General features: G+C 41.3%; 1 protein-coding gene across 3 annotated transcripts in view; it reads right to left on the bottom strand.

The window, feature by feature from the left end:
* EPHX1 (epoxide hydrolase 1) overlaps positions 1-14,516 on the bottom strand; it is a 75,874-nt gene that overhangs the window by 14,861 nt on the left and 46,497 nt on the right. For all 3 annotated transcript variants that reach the window (XM_081297830.1, XM_081297829.1, XM_081297828.1), the window contains 2 exons: positions 13,502-13,689; positions 11,214-11,394 (listed from right to left, as the gene is read on the bottom strand). In XM_081297830.1, the coding sequence (XP_081153956.1) occupies positions 11,214-11,394; positions 13,502-13,684 (364 nt within the window). In that variant the 5' untranslated portion in view covers positions 13,685-13,689. The remainder of the gene's footprint in view (positions 1-11,213; positions 11,395-13,501; positions 13,690-14,516) is intronic.

The following is a 14,516-nucleotide window of genomic DNA, read 5'->3' on the forward strand; positions in this document are numbered from 1 at the left end:
GACCACCTTCCCCACATACAAGGCAAGCTTCTATTCATCTTGGCGGAGGGAGCCCTCTCTCTGGGAAGTCTTCCTCACACTTGAAGGAAGTGTGGGCTCTCAAAGGTCCTGAAGCCTCCTCTCTCCTAGCGTCCCTCAACATGCGCTGTAATTACCCCTGAGGAGCCCATGAGCCACAAAGACAGGGACCCTGTCCTCAGTGACTGTGTGTCCCCAGCCCCAGCAGAGTGGGATCTGGAAGTTTCCCGTCAGTATCTGCTAGAGGGAAATTGAAGAGCTGAGGGTAACTGAGGGATCCAAGTCAAACTCCAAGAGGCAGAAGGCCAGGATTTGGCACCAAAGTTTTAAATGATGATCCTTGGAAATTGTATATGACAACCTGTGTATGATTGGACTTGGCCCCCTTGACACCAGAATCCTCCAAAGGGCACAGCAGCACTCAATGAGGAGTCCAAATTTGACCAAAAAATAGTAATAATAATAATAATTCCAGGACTGGGGTTGTGGCTCAGTGGTAGAGTACTTGCCTAGCATGTGTGAGGCTCTGGGTTCGATCCTCAGCACTACATATGAATAAACAAATAAAGTGAAAAATCTATTGGCAACTAAAAAATAATAATAATAATAATAATAATAATAATAATAATAATAATTCCAAAGCTAGGCATATGCCTATAGTCCCAGCTACTCAGGAGGTCGAGGCAGCAGAATTGTTTGAGCCCACTGTGGGCAACATAGCGAGACCCCATCTCAAAATAGAAATCAGAAAGAAGGCAAAAATCATTCTAGAATTTTGTTATGTGCTGCTGGCTTAGCTCCAGGAAGGGTTCCAGGTCCAAGATCCACTAGGATTCTACTTAGCTCTTCCCTTTCCTGTTCTTCCTCAGACCCAGTCTCCTCATATCAGAGGACAACAGCAGGTGTCTCTAGGCCAGGGTTTCCACCCATCCCATCCTGTCATCTTTACACCCACTCTGTGAAGTGGGAACCATCATTTCCCCATCATATAACAAAGCCTTTGAGGTTCAGAGGCTCAGACACCAGCCCTAGCTTGAGTTCTCTGGCTCTGGGGGCAGCATTCCCACCACCAGGGTGCGCTCTACCACCTACATTGTGAGTTTCCAATGGTCTTGAGGGTACAGAGAATATTCAGAGATTACTTTGATTTTTTAAAAATTATTCTTCAATTTATTAAACTTACAAGTTTATAAAACTATTTTTTCAGTAAGCATTTGAGTTATGCTTATGAATTTTGTGCCACATATTTATGAGCAAATGTGAAGTTAGTTACTTTCCAGGGAACTTTGATTAATAGTTTGTTATATTTCTATGCTCCTCCTTTAAATATTAAATATTGTATAATTTCAATTTTTTGGTGGGGGAGTTAGGTACTCTATCACTGAACTACATCCCCAGCATTTTTTATCTAATTTGAGACAAAGTCTCACTACGTTGCTCAGTCTGGTCTCAAATTTGTGATGTTCCTGCCTTATCCTTGTGAGTAGCTGGGATTACAGGCATGTGCCATCATGCCCAGCTTCAATATTCTTTTCAAAACCTTTAGTTACGCCGGGCATGGTGGTACATACCTGTAATCCCAGTCCTCAGGAGACTGAGGCAGGAGGATGACAAATTCAAAGCTATCCCCAGCAACTTAGTGAGACTCTGTCTCAAAACAAAAAATAAAAAAGGCTAGGGGTGTGGTTCAGTTGTTAAGTGCCTCTGGATTTAATCCCCAGTACCAATAAATAAATTAATTAATATAAAAAATAAATAAAAAGAACTTTAGTTGATCTGATGAAACAATATGTCTTTCACATAGTTTATGTAAAACCTAGAATTTTAATAAATTAAATATTTAAAAAAATTTTTTTCAGTTGTTGATAGACCTCACACATGTTAGGTAAGTGTGCTACTGCTGTGCCCCAGCCCCAGATATTTTTTTAAATATTCTTTTTTTTTTTGGTGGGGGTGGGTATTAGAGATTGAACCCAGGGGCGCTCTACTACTTAGCTATATTCTCCAGCTCTTTTTTTCATTTTTATTTTGAGACAAGATCTAGCTAAGTTGCTGAGGCTGTCCTGGAACTTTCAGTCCTCCTGTTTCTGCCTCCCAAGTCACTGACATTACAGGTATGTGACACCACACCCAGCTAATAAATTAAATCTTATCTGTTACTTGCAAAAGCCAAATTCTCTTAAATGTTATAAACATTTAAAATTCCAAATATGCACAATTTCCTCAACATCAAAATTAATATTATGGCAACTCACAGAATGAGAGAAACTATTTGCAAATATCACATCTCATAAGGGACTATTTTTTTTATTGATTGTTCAAAACATTACAGAGCTCATGATATATCATCTTTCATACATTAGACTCAATTGGGTTTTGAACTCCCATTTTTACCCCAAATACAGATTGCAGAATCACGACTGTTACATACTCACATTATTACATAATGGCATATTAGTGACTGTTGTATTCTGCTACCTTTCCTATCCCCTACTATCCCCCCTCCCCTCCCCTCCCATCTTCCCTCTCTACCTTCTCTGCTGTTGTTCAATTCTCTCCCCCTTTTTCCCCCCTCCCCCTTGCCCCTCATAACCTCTTATAATTTTGTGTATCATTGAAGGTCTCCTACCATTTCCATATGCTTTCCCTTCTCTCTCCCTTTCTCTCTCCCCATTCGTCTTTGTTTACTGTTAGTCTTTTCCTCATGCTCTTCCTTCCTGTTCTGTTCTTAGTTGCTCTCTTTATATCAAAGAAGACATTTGGCATTTGTTTTTTAGGGCTTGGCTAGCTTCACTTAGCATAATCTGCTCTAATGCCATCCATTTCCCTCCAAATTCTATGATTTTGTCATTTCTTAGTGCTGCATAATACTCCATTGTGTATAGATGCCACATTTTTTTTATCCATTCATCTATTGAAGGGCATCTAGGTTGGTTCCACAGTCTAGCTATTGTGAATTGTGTCGCTATAATCATTGATGTGGCCGTATCCCTATAGTGCGCTCTTTTAAGGTCCTCAGGGAATAGTCCGAGAAGGGCAATAGCTGGGTCAAATGGTGGATCCATTCCCAGCTTTCCCAGGAATCTCCATACTGCTTTCCAAATTGGCCTCACCATTTTGCAGTCCCACCAGCAATGTACAAGTGTACCCTTTTCCCCACATCCCCGCCAACACTTATTGTTGTTTGACTTCATAATGGCTGCCAATCTTACTGGAGTGAGATGGTATCTTAGGGTGGTTTTGATTTGCATTTCTCTGATTGCTAGAGATGGTGAGCATTTTTTCATGTACTTGTTGATTGATTGTATGTCCTCCTCTGAGAAGTGTCTGTTCATATCCTTGGCCCATTTGTTGATTGGGTTATTTGCTATCTTATTGTTTAATTTTTTGAGTTCTTTGTACATTCTGGATATTAGGGCTCTATCTGAGGTGTGAGGGGTAAAAATTTGTTCCCAGGATGTAGGCTCTCTATTTACCTCTTTTATTGTTTCCCTTGCTGAGAAAAAACTTTTTAGTTTAAGTAAGTCCCATTTGTTTATTCTTGTTATTAACTCTTGGGCTATGGGCGTCCTATTAAGGAATTTGGAGCCCGACCCCACTATATGTAGATCGGAGCCAACTTTTTCTTCTATCAGACGCAGCGTCTCTGATTTGATATCTAGCTCCTTGATCCATTTTGAGTTAACTTTTGTGGATGGCGAGAGAAAGGGATTCAATTTCATTTTGTTGCATATGGATTTCCAATTTTCCCAGCACCATTTGTTGAAGATGCTATCCTTCCTCCATTGCATGTTTTTTAGCCCCTTTATCAAATATAAGATAGTTGTAACTTTGTGGATTAGTCTCTGTGTCTTCTATTCTGTACAATTGGTCCACCTGCCTGTTTTGGTACCAGTACCATGCTGTTTTTGTTACTATTGCTTTGTAGTACAGTTTGAACTCTGGTATCGCTATACCTCCAGATTCACATTTCCTTCTTAGAATTGCTTTTGCTATTCTGGGTCTTTTGTTTTTCCATATGAATTTCATGATTGCTTTATCTATTTCTACATGAAATGCCGTTGGGATTTTGATTGGCATTGCATTAAACCTGTAGAGAACTTTGGGTAATATCGCCATTTTGATGATGGTAGTTCTGCCTATCCATGAACAGGGTACATTTTTCCATCTTCTGAGATCTTCTTCTCTCTCTCTCTTTAGGGTTCTGTAGTTTTCATTGTATAAATCTTTCACTTCTTTTGTTAGGTTGATTCCCAAGTATCTTATTTTCTTTGAGGATATTGTGAATGGAGTGGTTTTCCTTATTTCCATTTCAGAGGTTTTGTTGCTGATATACAGAAATGCCTTTGATTTATGTGTGTTGATTTTATAATCTGCCACTTTGCTGAATTCATTTATTAACTCTAGCAGCTTCTTTGTAGACCCTTTTGGGTCTGTTAAGTATATTATCATGTCATCCGCAAATAGCGATAATTTAATTTCTTCTTTTCCTATTTTTATGCCTTTAATTTCTTTTGTCTAATTGCTCTGGCTAGTACTTCGAGAACTAAATTGAATAGAAGTGGTGATAGACAGCATCCCTGTCTTGTTCCAGATTTTAGAGGGAATGCCTTCAGTTTTTCTCCGTTTAGGATGATGCTAGCCTGAGGTTTAGCATATATAGCTTTTACAATGTTGAGGTAAGTTCCTGTTATCCCTAGTTTTTCTAGTGTTTTGAACATAAAGGGATGCTGTACTTTGTCAAATGCTTTTTCTGCATCTATCGAGATGATCATATGGTTCTTGTCTTTAAGTCTATTGATGTGGTGAATAGCATTTATTGATTTCCGTATATTGAACCAGCCTTGCATCCCAGGGATGAATCCTACTTGATCATGGTGCACAAGTTTTTTGATATGTTTTTGTATTCGATTTGCCAGAATTTTATTGAGAATTTTTGCATCCAAGTTCATTAGAGATATTGGTCTGTAGTTTTCTCTCTTTGAAGTGTCTTTGTCTGGTTTTGGGATCAGAGTGATGTTGGCCTCATAGAATGAATTTGGAAGAGCTCCTTCTTTTTCTATTTCTTGAAATAGCTTGAAAAGTATTGGTATTAATTCTTCTTTGAAGATTTTGTAGAACTCCGCTGTATACCCATCCGGTCCAGGGCTTTTCTTGGTTGGTAGTCTTTTGATGGCTTCTTCTATTTCTTCCTTTGTTATTGGTCTGTTTAAATTGTGTGTGTCTTCCTTTCTCAATCTGGGCAGATCATATGCCTTAAGAAATTTATCGATATCTTCACTATCTTCTATTTTATTGGAATATAGGGTTTCAAAATACTTTCTAATTATCTTCTGTATTTCTGTAGTATCTGTCGTGATATTGCCTTTTTCATCCCGTATGTTGGTAATTTGAGTTCTCTCTCTTCTTCTCTTCATTAGCATGGCTAAAGGCCTGTCTATCTTATTTATTTTTTCAAAGAACCAACTTTTAGTTTTATCAATTTTTTCAATGTTTTTTTTCGTTTCAATTTCGTTGATTTCTGCTCTAATTTTAATTATTTCTTGTCTTCTACTACATTTGCTGTTGTTTTGCTCTTCCTTTTCTAGGTTTTTGAGGTGTAGTGTGAGTTCATTTATTTGTTGGTTTTTTCTTTGTTTGAGGAAAGAACTCCAGGAAATGAATTTCCCTCTTAAAACTGCTTTCATTGTGTCCCATAGATTCCGGTATGTTGTGTCTGTATTATCATTTGTCTCTAAGAATTTTTTCATCTCCTCCTTTATGTCTTCTGTAACCCATTGATCATTCAGTAACATATTGTTCATTTTCCATGTAATGTAGGATTTTTCCTTCCTTCTTTTATCATTGATTTCCAATTTCATTCCATTGTGATCAGATATGGTGCATGGTATTATCTCCACGCCTTTATATTTACTAAGAGTTGCCTTATGGCATAATATATGGTCTATCTTTGAGTAGGATCCATGTGCTGCTGAGAAGAACGTGTATCCACTTGATGATGGTTGATATATTCTATATATGTCGGTTAAGTCTAGGTTATTGATTGTGCTGTTGAGTTCTATAGTTTCTTTATTCAGTTTTTGTCTAGAGATCTGTCTAATGGCGAGAGCGGTGTGTTGAAGTCACCCATAATTATTGTGTTGTGGTCTATTTGACTCTTGAACTTGAGGAGAGTTTGTTTTATGAATGTTGCAGCTCCATTGTTTGGTGCATACAAATTCATAATTGTTATGTCTTGTTGGTGGATGGTTCCTTTTAACTGTATATAGTGTCCTTCTTTATCCTTGATTAACTTAGGTTTAAAGTTGATTTTATTCGATATGAGTATGGCCACTCCTGCTTGCTTCCGAGGGCTATGTGAGTGGTATGATTTTTCCCAACCTTTTACCTTCAGACTGTGTATGTCTTTTCCTATCATATGAGTCTCTTGAAGGCAGCATATTGTTGGATTTGTTTTTTTGATCCAGGCTACTAGCCTATGTCTCTTGATTGGTGAGTTTAGGCCATTAACATTTAAGGTTACAATTGAAATATGATTTGTACTTCCAGTCATGCTTCTTTATTTATTTATTTTAGTTTGGCTGGTTTTACTTTTTGGTTATTTTCCTCCCCCTTTACTGAGATACCTCCTGCTGTTAGTTTTGGGCACTATTTTTCAATTCCTCTTCTTGTAGTATTTTGCTCAAAATGCTTTGCAGTGCTGGTTTTCTTGCTGCGAATTCTTTTAGCTTTTGTTTATCGTGAAAGATTTTAATTTCATTGTCAAATCTGAAGCTTAATTTTGCTGGATACAGTATTCTTGGTTGGAATCCATTATTTTTCAGCGTTTGAAATACATTGTTCCAGGATCTTCTCGCTTTCAAAGTCTGTGATGAGAAATTGGTCGTTAACCTAATTGGTTTACCCCTGAATGTAATCTGCCTCCTTTCTCTCGTAGCTTTTAATATTCTCTCCTTGTTCTGTACGTTGGCTATCTTCATAATTATATGTCTTGGAGTTGGTCTATTATGGTTTTGAATGTTTGGGGTCCTGTAGGCTTCCAGGATTTGGCAATCCATTTCATCTTTCATCTCTGGGAAGTTTTCTAGAATTATTTCATTTAATATGCTTTCCATTCCTTTGGTTTGAGTCTCTGTGCCTTCTTCTATCCTGATGACCCTCAAATTTGGTTTTTTTATGACATCCCATATCTCTTGAATAGATTGCTTGTGGGATTTAAGCATCTTTTCTGTGTTGACTATATTCTTTTCAAGTTGATAAACCTTGTCTTCATTATCTGATGTTCTGATTTCTACTTGATCAAGTCTGTTTGTAATATTCTCGTTTGAGTTTTTAATTTGGTTTATATTTTCCTGCAATTCTAGGATTATTGTTTGATTTTTTTTAAGATCTCTATCTCCTGGTAGAGCTTGTTCTTTGCCATTTGAATTTGTTTGTTTAATTCATTTTCAAAATATACTTTTATTGCTTGGACTTGCTGTCTCATGTCTTCCCTAATATTCCTTTCCATTCGAGTTAGGTATGCCTTGAGTTCTTTCCCTATCCCTGCTTCTGATGTTTCTATGTCCTCCTGTAGAATTAAGTTGTCCTGCATTGTTTGTACTCCTTTTTTCCCTTGTTTTCTCATGTTGTCCACGTTACTTTCCAGCTCTATTTGATTGCCGTGTTTCTGCTCTCTTCTATAGATTTGTTTTGGTTCTGTATTACTCTGTTGTTTCTTCTTTGTGTTGTTAAACTGTGCCTGCTAACATGGATTCTGCTGGGAAGGAATTCCGACGGCCGAGCCCCAGTGACGTCACTACTCTGCTATGACGGGCCCCAGGCTCCTTGCTGGGGTGTCCTAATGGGGCTGTGTGACTGGACTGTGTCTGTTTGGTTTCAGCTCCCGGTCGAGGCAGGCGGGGAGTCTCCAGCCACCCAGTATCTCAGGCAGCGGGCGGGTGATCGGTCGCCGGCGGGGAAGTGGACTCCAGCCGCCCAGTCGCGCGGGCAGCGGGCCAGCTGTCGCTGGTGGGCATGCGATCTCTAGGCACCCAGTCCTGCGGTCGGTAGCCGGTGGGCGGGCGTTCTCCTACCGCCCAGTTACGCGGGCAGTGGGTGAACTGTCGCCGGCGGGCCTGCGGTTTCCAGTCACCCAGTCGCGAGGGCCTGGCCTCTAGTCCCCTAGTTTCTCCTGCTAGTCTTGGTTTCTCCTGCTAGACCAGATTTCCCCTGAGTGATGGCTCTCGGCAGTTCAAACTGTACTCTGGACCTGCCGTTTGTTGGGTGTGGAGGGTGTCTATTGGGAACCCTGGCACTCTATCGTTTTGTTTCCGTTGTGGGGGATAGAACTGTACCGCTTCCTTCCCCCTCTGAAATCCCGTGCTCAGCCCGGGGGTCAGCGCGGGCTCATCTGGCAGGATTCCACAGAATTGCAGCCACTTTTCTCCCTGCTTGCTAATTAATCACTTCTCTGCGGCGCCCCGCCTTCTGTAGCCGCGGGGAAGGCTGGGCGAATCAGTCAGCCCAGATCCCCGGGGTCGCACAATTGGCTATTGGGATCCCCGGCACTCTATCGTTTTGATTTTTTCTGCTTGCCCCTCCCCCAGCGCTGGCTAGACAGGTTTCGTTTTGGCTGCTGATGGGAGGGGGGGGTTGAAGGTCAGGTGTCTCTAGTTTTCCCCTAGTCTTTATGCAGGCTCACTCTGATACTCCCTCCCCGGGAAAGCCTAGGAGAGGTTTTATGCGGATTCCCCGATGTATGGGGGATGGGCTGAATGACACAGACCTGTTTTATTGTTGCAGTCTGTCGGAGAGTGGCGGTGGATACTTCAGCTCTCCAAGATGGTGGCCGCTGATTGCCTTGGTGGAGTTTCCGTTGTGGGGGACGGGACTGTATCGCTTCCTTCCCCGTCTGAAATCCCATACTCAGCCCGGGGGTCAGTGCGGGCTTGGCGGGCGGGGTTCCACCGAATGGCAGCCACTTTCCTCCCTGCTTGCTAATTCATAAGGGACTATTATGCAGAATATAAAGAGAACTCTTAAAACCAACAACCATCACCACAATGTTTTTGACTCAAAGATGGGCAAGAGGAGCCAGGCATGTGGTGAGAACCTGTAGTCCCAGGTATTTGGGAGGCTGAGACAAAGTGAATTGCTTGAGTCCAGGAATTTGAGGCTAGCCTGGGCAACATAGTGGGACCCTGTCTCAAACAAACAAAAATGGGCAAAGGACTTGAATAGACATTTCCACAAAGATCTATAAATGGCCAATAAGTACATGAAAAGATGCTCAACCACCAATCATTAAGGAAATGCAAATTGAAACCCCTTCATGCCCATTAGGATAGCTACTATTAAAAAAGAAACCAGAGGACTGGAGATATGGCTCAGTGGTAGAATGCTTGCCTAATATGTGCCAGACTCTGGGTTCCATCCCCAGTACCACCAAAAATAAGAAATAAAATAAACCAAAATTTATCAAGTATTGGTGAGGATGCAGAAAGAAACGAGATTTGGAATTCTCATGCACTGTGGGAGGGGAATGGAAAATGGTGCAGTCACTATAGAAAACAGTATGGTGGTTCCTAAAAAAAAAAAAAAATGAATGTAGAAGTATTATATGATCCAGCAAATGTACTTCTGGGTGAAAACATAAAGAATTGAAAGCAGGGTCTTGGAGGAATATCTGCATACCTATGTTCACAGCAGCACTGTTTATAAGAGCCAAAGACAGATGCAACCCAACTGTTCATCAATCAATGAATGGATAAACAAAATGTGTCATATAAGATGCCCTAAAAGCAAAGGAATTCTGACACATGCTGTGACACAGATGCCTGTGGGAATCTCATGCTCAGTGAAATAAGCTAGACACAGAAGGACAAATACTGTATAACCATTTATATGAGGTACTTAGAGAAGTCATATTCATAAAGACAGAAAGAAGTGAGTTGCCAAGGGCTAGGCGAGACAGGGGTGGGGAGAGACTGTTTAATGGGTACTGAGTTTCAATTTGGAGTGATGAAAAAATTTCTGAAGATGAAGGTGATACTGGCATAACAATGAACCCTCATGTACTTAATACCACTGAACTGTACCCTTAAAAATGGTGGCAATGAGCCAGGCACAGTGGCACATGCCTGTAATCGGTTCAGGAGGCTGAGGCAAGAGGATTGAGAGTTCAAAGCCAGCCTCAGCAATGGTGAGGCACTAAGCAACTCAGTGAGACCCTGTCTCTAAATAAAATACAAAGATGAGGCCGGTGATGTGGCTTAGTGATTGAGTGCCCCTGAGTTCAATCCCTGGTACCCACCCCCCGAAAAAAATGGTGACAATGATAAATTTCATATTATGCATATTTTACCACAACTAAAAGTTTAAAAATGTTTTAAGTTAACAAAATGTCTCTAATTTCTTAAATGCTTCTATATTTGATTTTAAGACTTTCTTCAGTTAAAAAATTCTTTGCCAGTAGGAAACTATTACTCATCCCACATGATCCAGGGGTCACATTCCCAAGAAAAATTTGGAAGTGATCTTTTCTTTCTGGAGAATTTGTATGACAATCTGTGACATAATTGGGACATGAGGTCTAGCGTTGCAAACAGACAGGAAAATTTTTCAAAGAACTGACCATCTGAGCATCTTTGAACAGTTGTAATATCAGGGGTACCAAACTTTAAGAAGGGGCTGAGCTGACTGAGGCCATACCCAGGTCCCAGTCATCCTCTCCCTTCTTCTCAGAGATTGCTACATAGTCAGACTGGACTTTGTATTTCTTTCTTACTTTCTTTGTACAGAGGATTGAACCCAATGGCACTTAACCACTGAGCCACATCCCCAGCCCTTTTTAAATATTTTATTTAGAGACAAGGTCACACTGAGTTGCTTAGGGCCTTGCTAAATTGCTGAGGCTGGCTTTGAACTCTTGATCCTGTTGCCTCAGCTTCCTGAGCTGCTGAGATTACAGATGTGAACCACCATGCCCAGCTGGATTCTGCATTTCTTTGGTTTTTATGTTATTTATATGTTTTTTTTCTGTTTATCTCTGAAGATCAACGGTTCATTGAGAACTGGCGATATTTTTGCACTCTGGTAAGGTCACAGTGACTTATAATTGGATTCAAGGTTTCCCCAGCTTTATTTGATTGAAACATGAAAGATGGCTGCTCCTGTGACATACATCCCTTGGAGCTGGTGTTCTGGAAACATACCTTCAATCTTTGTCTTGAAGTGAGGGTACTTGTTGAGGAACTCCACCTGCTTCCTCCAGTCGAATTCATTCCTCCAGTAGGACAGGATTTTCTTCAGGTAGTTGGAGTTGAAACCATAGTGGAAGCGGCTGTCCTCCAAAGGTGGAGTTAAGCGAAATTTATCAATCCGCTGATGTAAGTCCTGGAGTGAAATGCAGGGCCCCAAGGACAGAGCACAAGAGAAGGTTTGTTTCTACAGGACAAAACCAACCCTGCAACCACACTGCACCAGAGCAGTGGCAAAGAAAAGCTCGCCCTACTTTTAGGCATGTGCGTCTGTCACTGAAGGCTGCAGATTCCCTTTTCATCTTTCTTTCTTTTCTTTTTCCTTCTTACTTTTTTGGCAATGCTGGGTCACTCATGCTAGGGTCTCACACATGCTAGACAAGTGCTCTACCACTGAGCTATATCCCCAGCTCTTATTTTCTATGTTTGAAATAAATGAATAATATTCATCTTAAATTTACCAACACTTCTACTTCTATATATCAGGGATTAGCAACATTTTTATTGGTAAAAAAAAACCAGATAGCATTTTTTTTTATGTGGGGCTGGAGATTGAACTCAGGACCTTGTGCATACGAGGCAAACTCTCTACTGACTGAGCTACAGCCCTAGCCCCAGAAAGTGAATGTTTTTGACACTGCAAGATGCAACTATTCCATTTTGTCTCTGTAGTGAGAAAACAGCTACAGGTGATGTACAGATGAATAGGTATGGCTCTATTCTAATAAAACTGTATTTATGGGCATTGAAATTTGAATCCATGTAATTTAAAAAAAATAAATTTTAATTATAGGTGGACACAATACCTTTATTTTGTTAATTTATTTTTATGTGGTGCTGAGGATTGAACCCAGTGCCTCACACATGCTAGGCAAGGGCTCTACCACTGAGCCACAAACTCAGCCCATCCATATAATTTTCATGTCACTAAATATCATTCTTTTGATTGTCTCCTCCCAGCCATTTAAAGATGCAAAAACAATTCCTGGCATGGGAGCAGTGCAAAAATAGGTGGAAGACTACATTTGACCCATGGACTATGGCTTGCCAAGTTTTGACATGCAGCATTGAATGCTGTAACTCAATTGAGATAAAAAAATCACTGACAAGGAGATAGAAGCAAGTCCTTTAGGCATGTATTAGGCTAAAAGGCCAGCAGCCCTGCTGGGGGATGTTCATGATAGTTCATGGATCATCTCAAGTGTCACTGTTCCCAGGGCTTCTTCCCAAGTGCTTTGGCTACCCCCACACAGATTTTAAAAACCTCAAGACTCCTTTAGTATATAGAATCCACAAAAGGAGTTATTATCTTCAGAGCTCAGCTTCTGTCCTCACTAGCAAGACCATAGCAAGTTCTATCAAGGAAGCCCCAGTTGGTTTCTATTGGGTTTAGTCCAGTTTCCATTTTTAAATTCCTTCCTTCTTGAAATTCTCAATGACCTTTTATCAGCACAATCATCCTTACTAATGTTTTAGTTAATATATCTCTGTGAATGTTCCTTTTCTCACCTACTGGGGTAAGCTATTTGAAGAAAGAGTCTGGTTTCTTTCAAGCACTCAGCAGAGCACCTGCACACAGTAGGTGCTCAAGTGCCACAGAATGAAGGAAAGAATGAGCAGGGGATGGGCAGGCCCATCCTCCTGGCCCTGCTCACAGCTCACTGCACCCTCAGGTGATTCCACTCCACTGATCACTTCCTTCCTGATTCTAGCTCTCGTGGGACGGGGCAGTGATTTTGGAGTTAGACCCAAGTTCAAATCCTTCTGCTTGTTGGCTTGATCACCTGGGACAAATTGCTTTACCTGTCTGAGCTTCATTTCTACAACTGTGAGCAGGGACTGAAGGTGACGGTGGATGGCTGACACACATACTAACCAACACTGGCACTGCCTTCTGAGGGCTACAGCATTTCATGTCTCCACCTGGGACCCAGAAGAAGGGAAAACATCTGCTTTCTGTGACCTTTGATGCACATAACTGGTCCAGCTGGCAGTTTCCTGCCTGGGCACTGTGGGGCCTCAGGGAGGGGAAAGGAGCAGGAGGGAAGGGGCAGAGGGAGGAGCTGGGCATGCCTTTTGTGAGCAACCTGCACCTGCCCTGTGACAGAAGCTAGAAAGAAAAAACTTCCAAGGAGGACTACTCCCCCAACCCTTGTCTAAGCCCAACTCATCACAGAGAAACCACAGCAGCGCCCCCACCCTCCCCTTTGCCCAGCCTGACTAGGAAAAGATGCCTTACTTACATTGATCTCCTCGTCTGAAGTTTCCACCTTGAAAGGGCGGATGCTCTCATCCTCCCTGGTTATGGTCTTCACCCCTGGCCCCCACCACCCATCTTCAAATGGCAAAATTTCCTCCCTGTCCCGGGAGATGAACCAGTAGATGACGAAGCCCAGCACTGAGGCAAGGAGAATTTCCAGCCACATGACTCCTGCAAGATGAAGGAGCAGCCATCAACAAGAGACTGGGAGACTGCAATTCTCAGCAGGCTTCTCCCGCCGCTCCCACGGCCCCCAGGGCCCCCACCGCCCCCAGCTCTCTTTCCACCCAATCCCTGGTTTTATGTATATTCCTATGAAAGAAATGTGAAAGTTTCCAGAATCAAAATTACTTGTGTCAACCGTGCCAAAAATAAATAAATAAATAAAACTAAGAGATTATGAAGAAAGGATTCTTATGCATGATAGCCTGATAGTAGGTATACAAAAGACTCTGCCAAAACCACAATCTTGTACAGAGGCCACCACAATTGCATACAAAAAGTATTTCTACAAGGACATCTGCCCAGCAGCTCTCTGTACAACCTTGGATAAACACCAGTCTTGTTATTAATCATTGTGGCCAAGGATTATTGTTTCAAAATAATAGATATGATTCTCCTTGGTTTTGTCTTTAAAATTTACCCTTGCCTCAACTTCTTTGAATACACCCGTGGTTTTTTGTTTGTTGGTTTGTTTGTGCTGGGAATTGAACCCAGGGTTTCATGCATGCTAAACACATGCTCTACCATGGAGCTACACCTCTAGCCCCTGATTTTTTAAAAATATTTTTTAGTGTTAACGGACCTTTATTTTATTCATTTATTTATATGCGGTGCTGAGAACTGAACCCAGTGCCTCACACATGTGAGGTAAGCACTCTACCATTGAGCCACAACCCCAGTCCCTCTAGCCCGTTTTTCAATTTAGCTTGACAATCCTAAAAAATAAAAATGTACACATATATGTACATGATATATATGTCTATATATGTCTTTTC

Source organism: Spermophilus citellus (assembly GCF_964194105.1).
Source record: "Spermophilus citellus genome assembly, chromosome: 6".
In the NCBI taxonomy this organism is placed as follows: domain Eukaryota; kingdom Metazoa; phylum Chordata; class Mammalia; order Rodentia; family Sciuridae; genus Spermophilus; species Spermophilus citellus.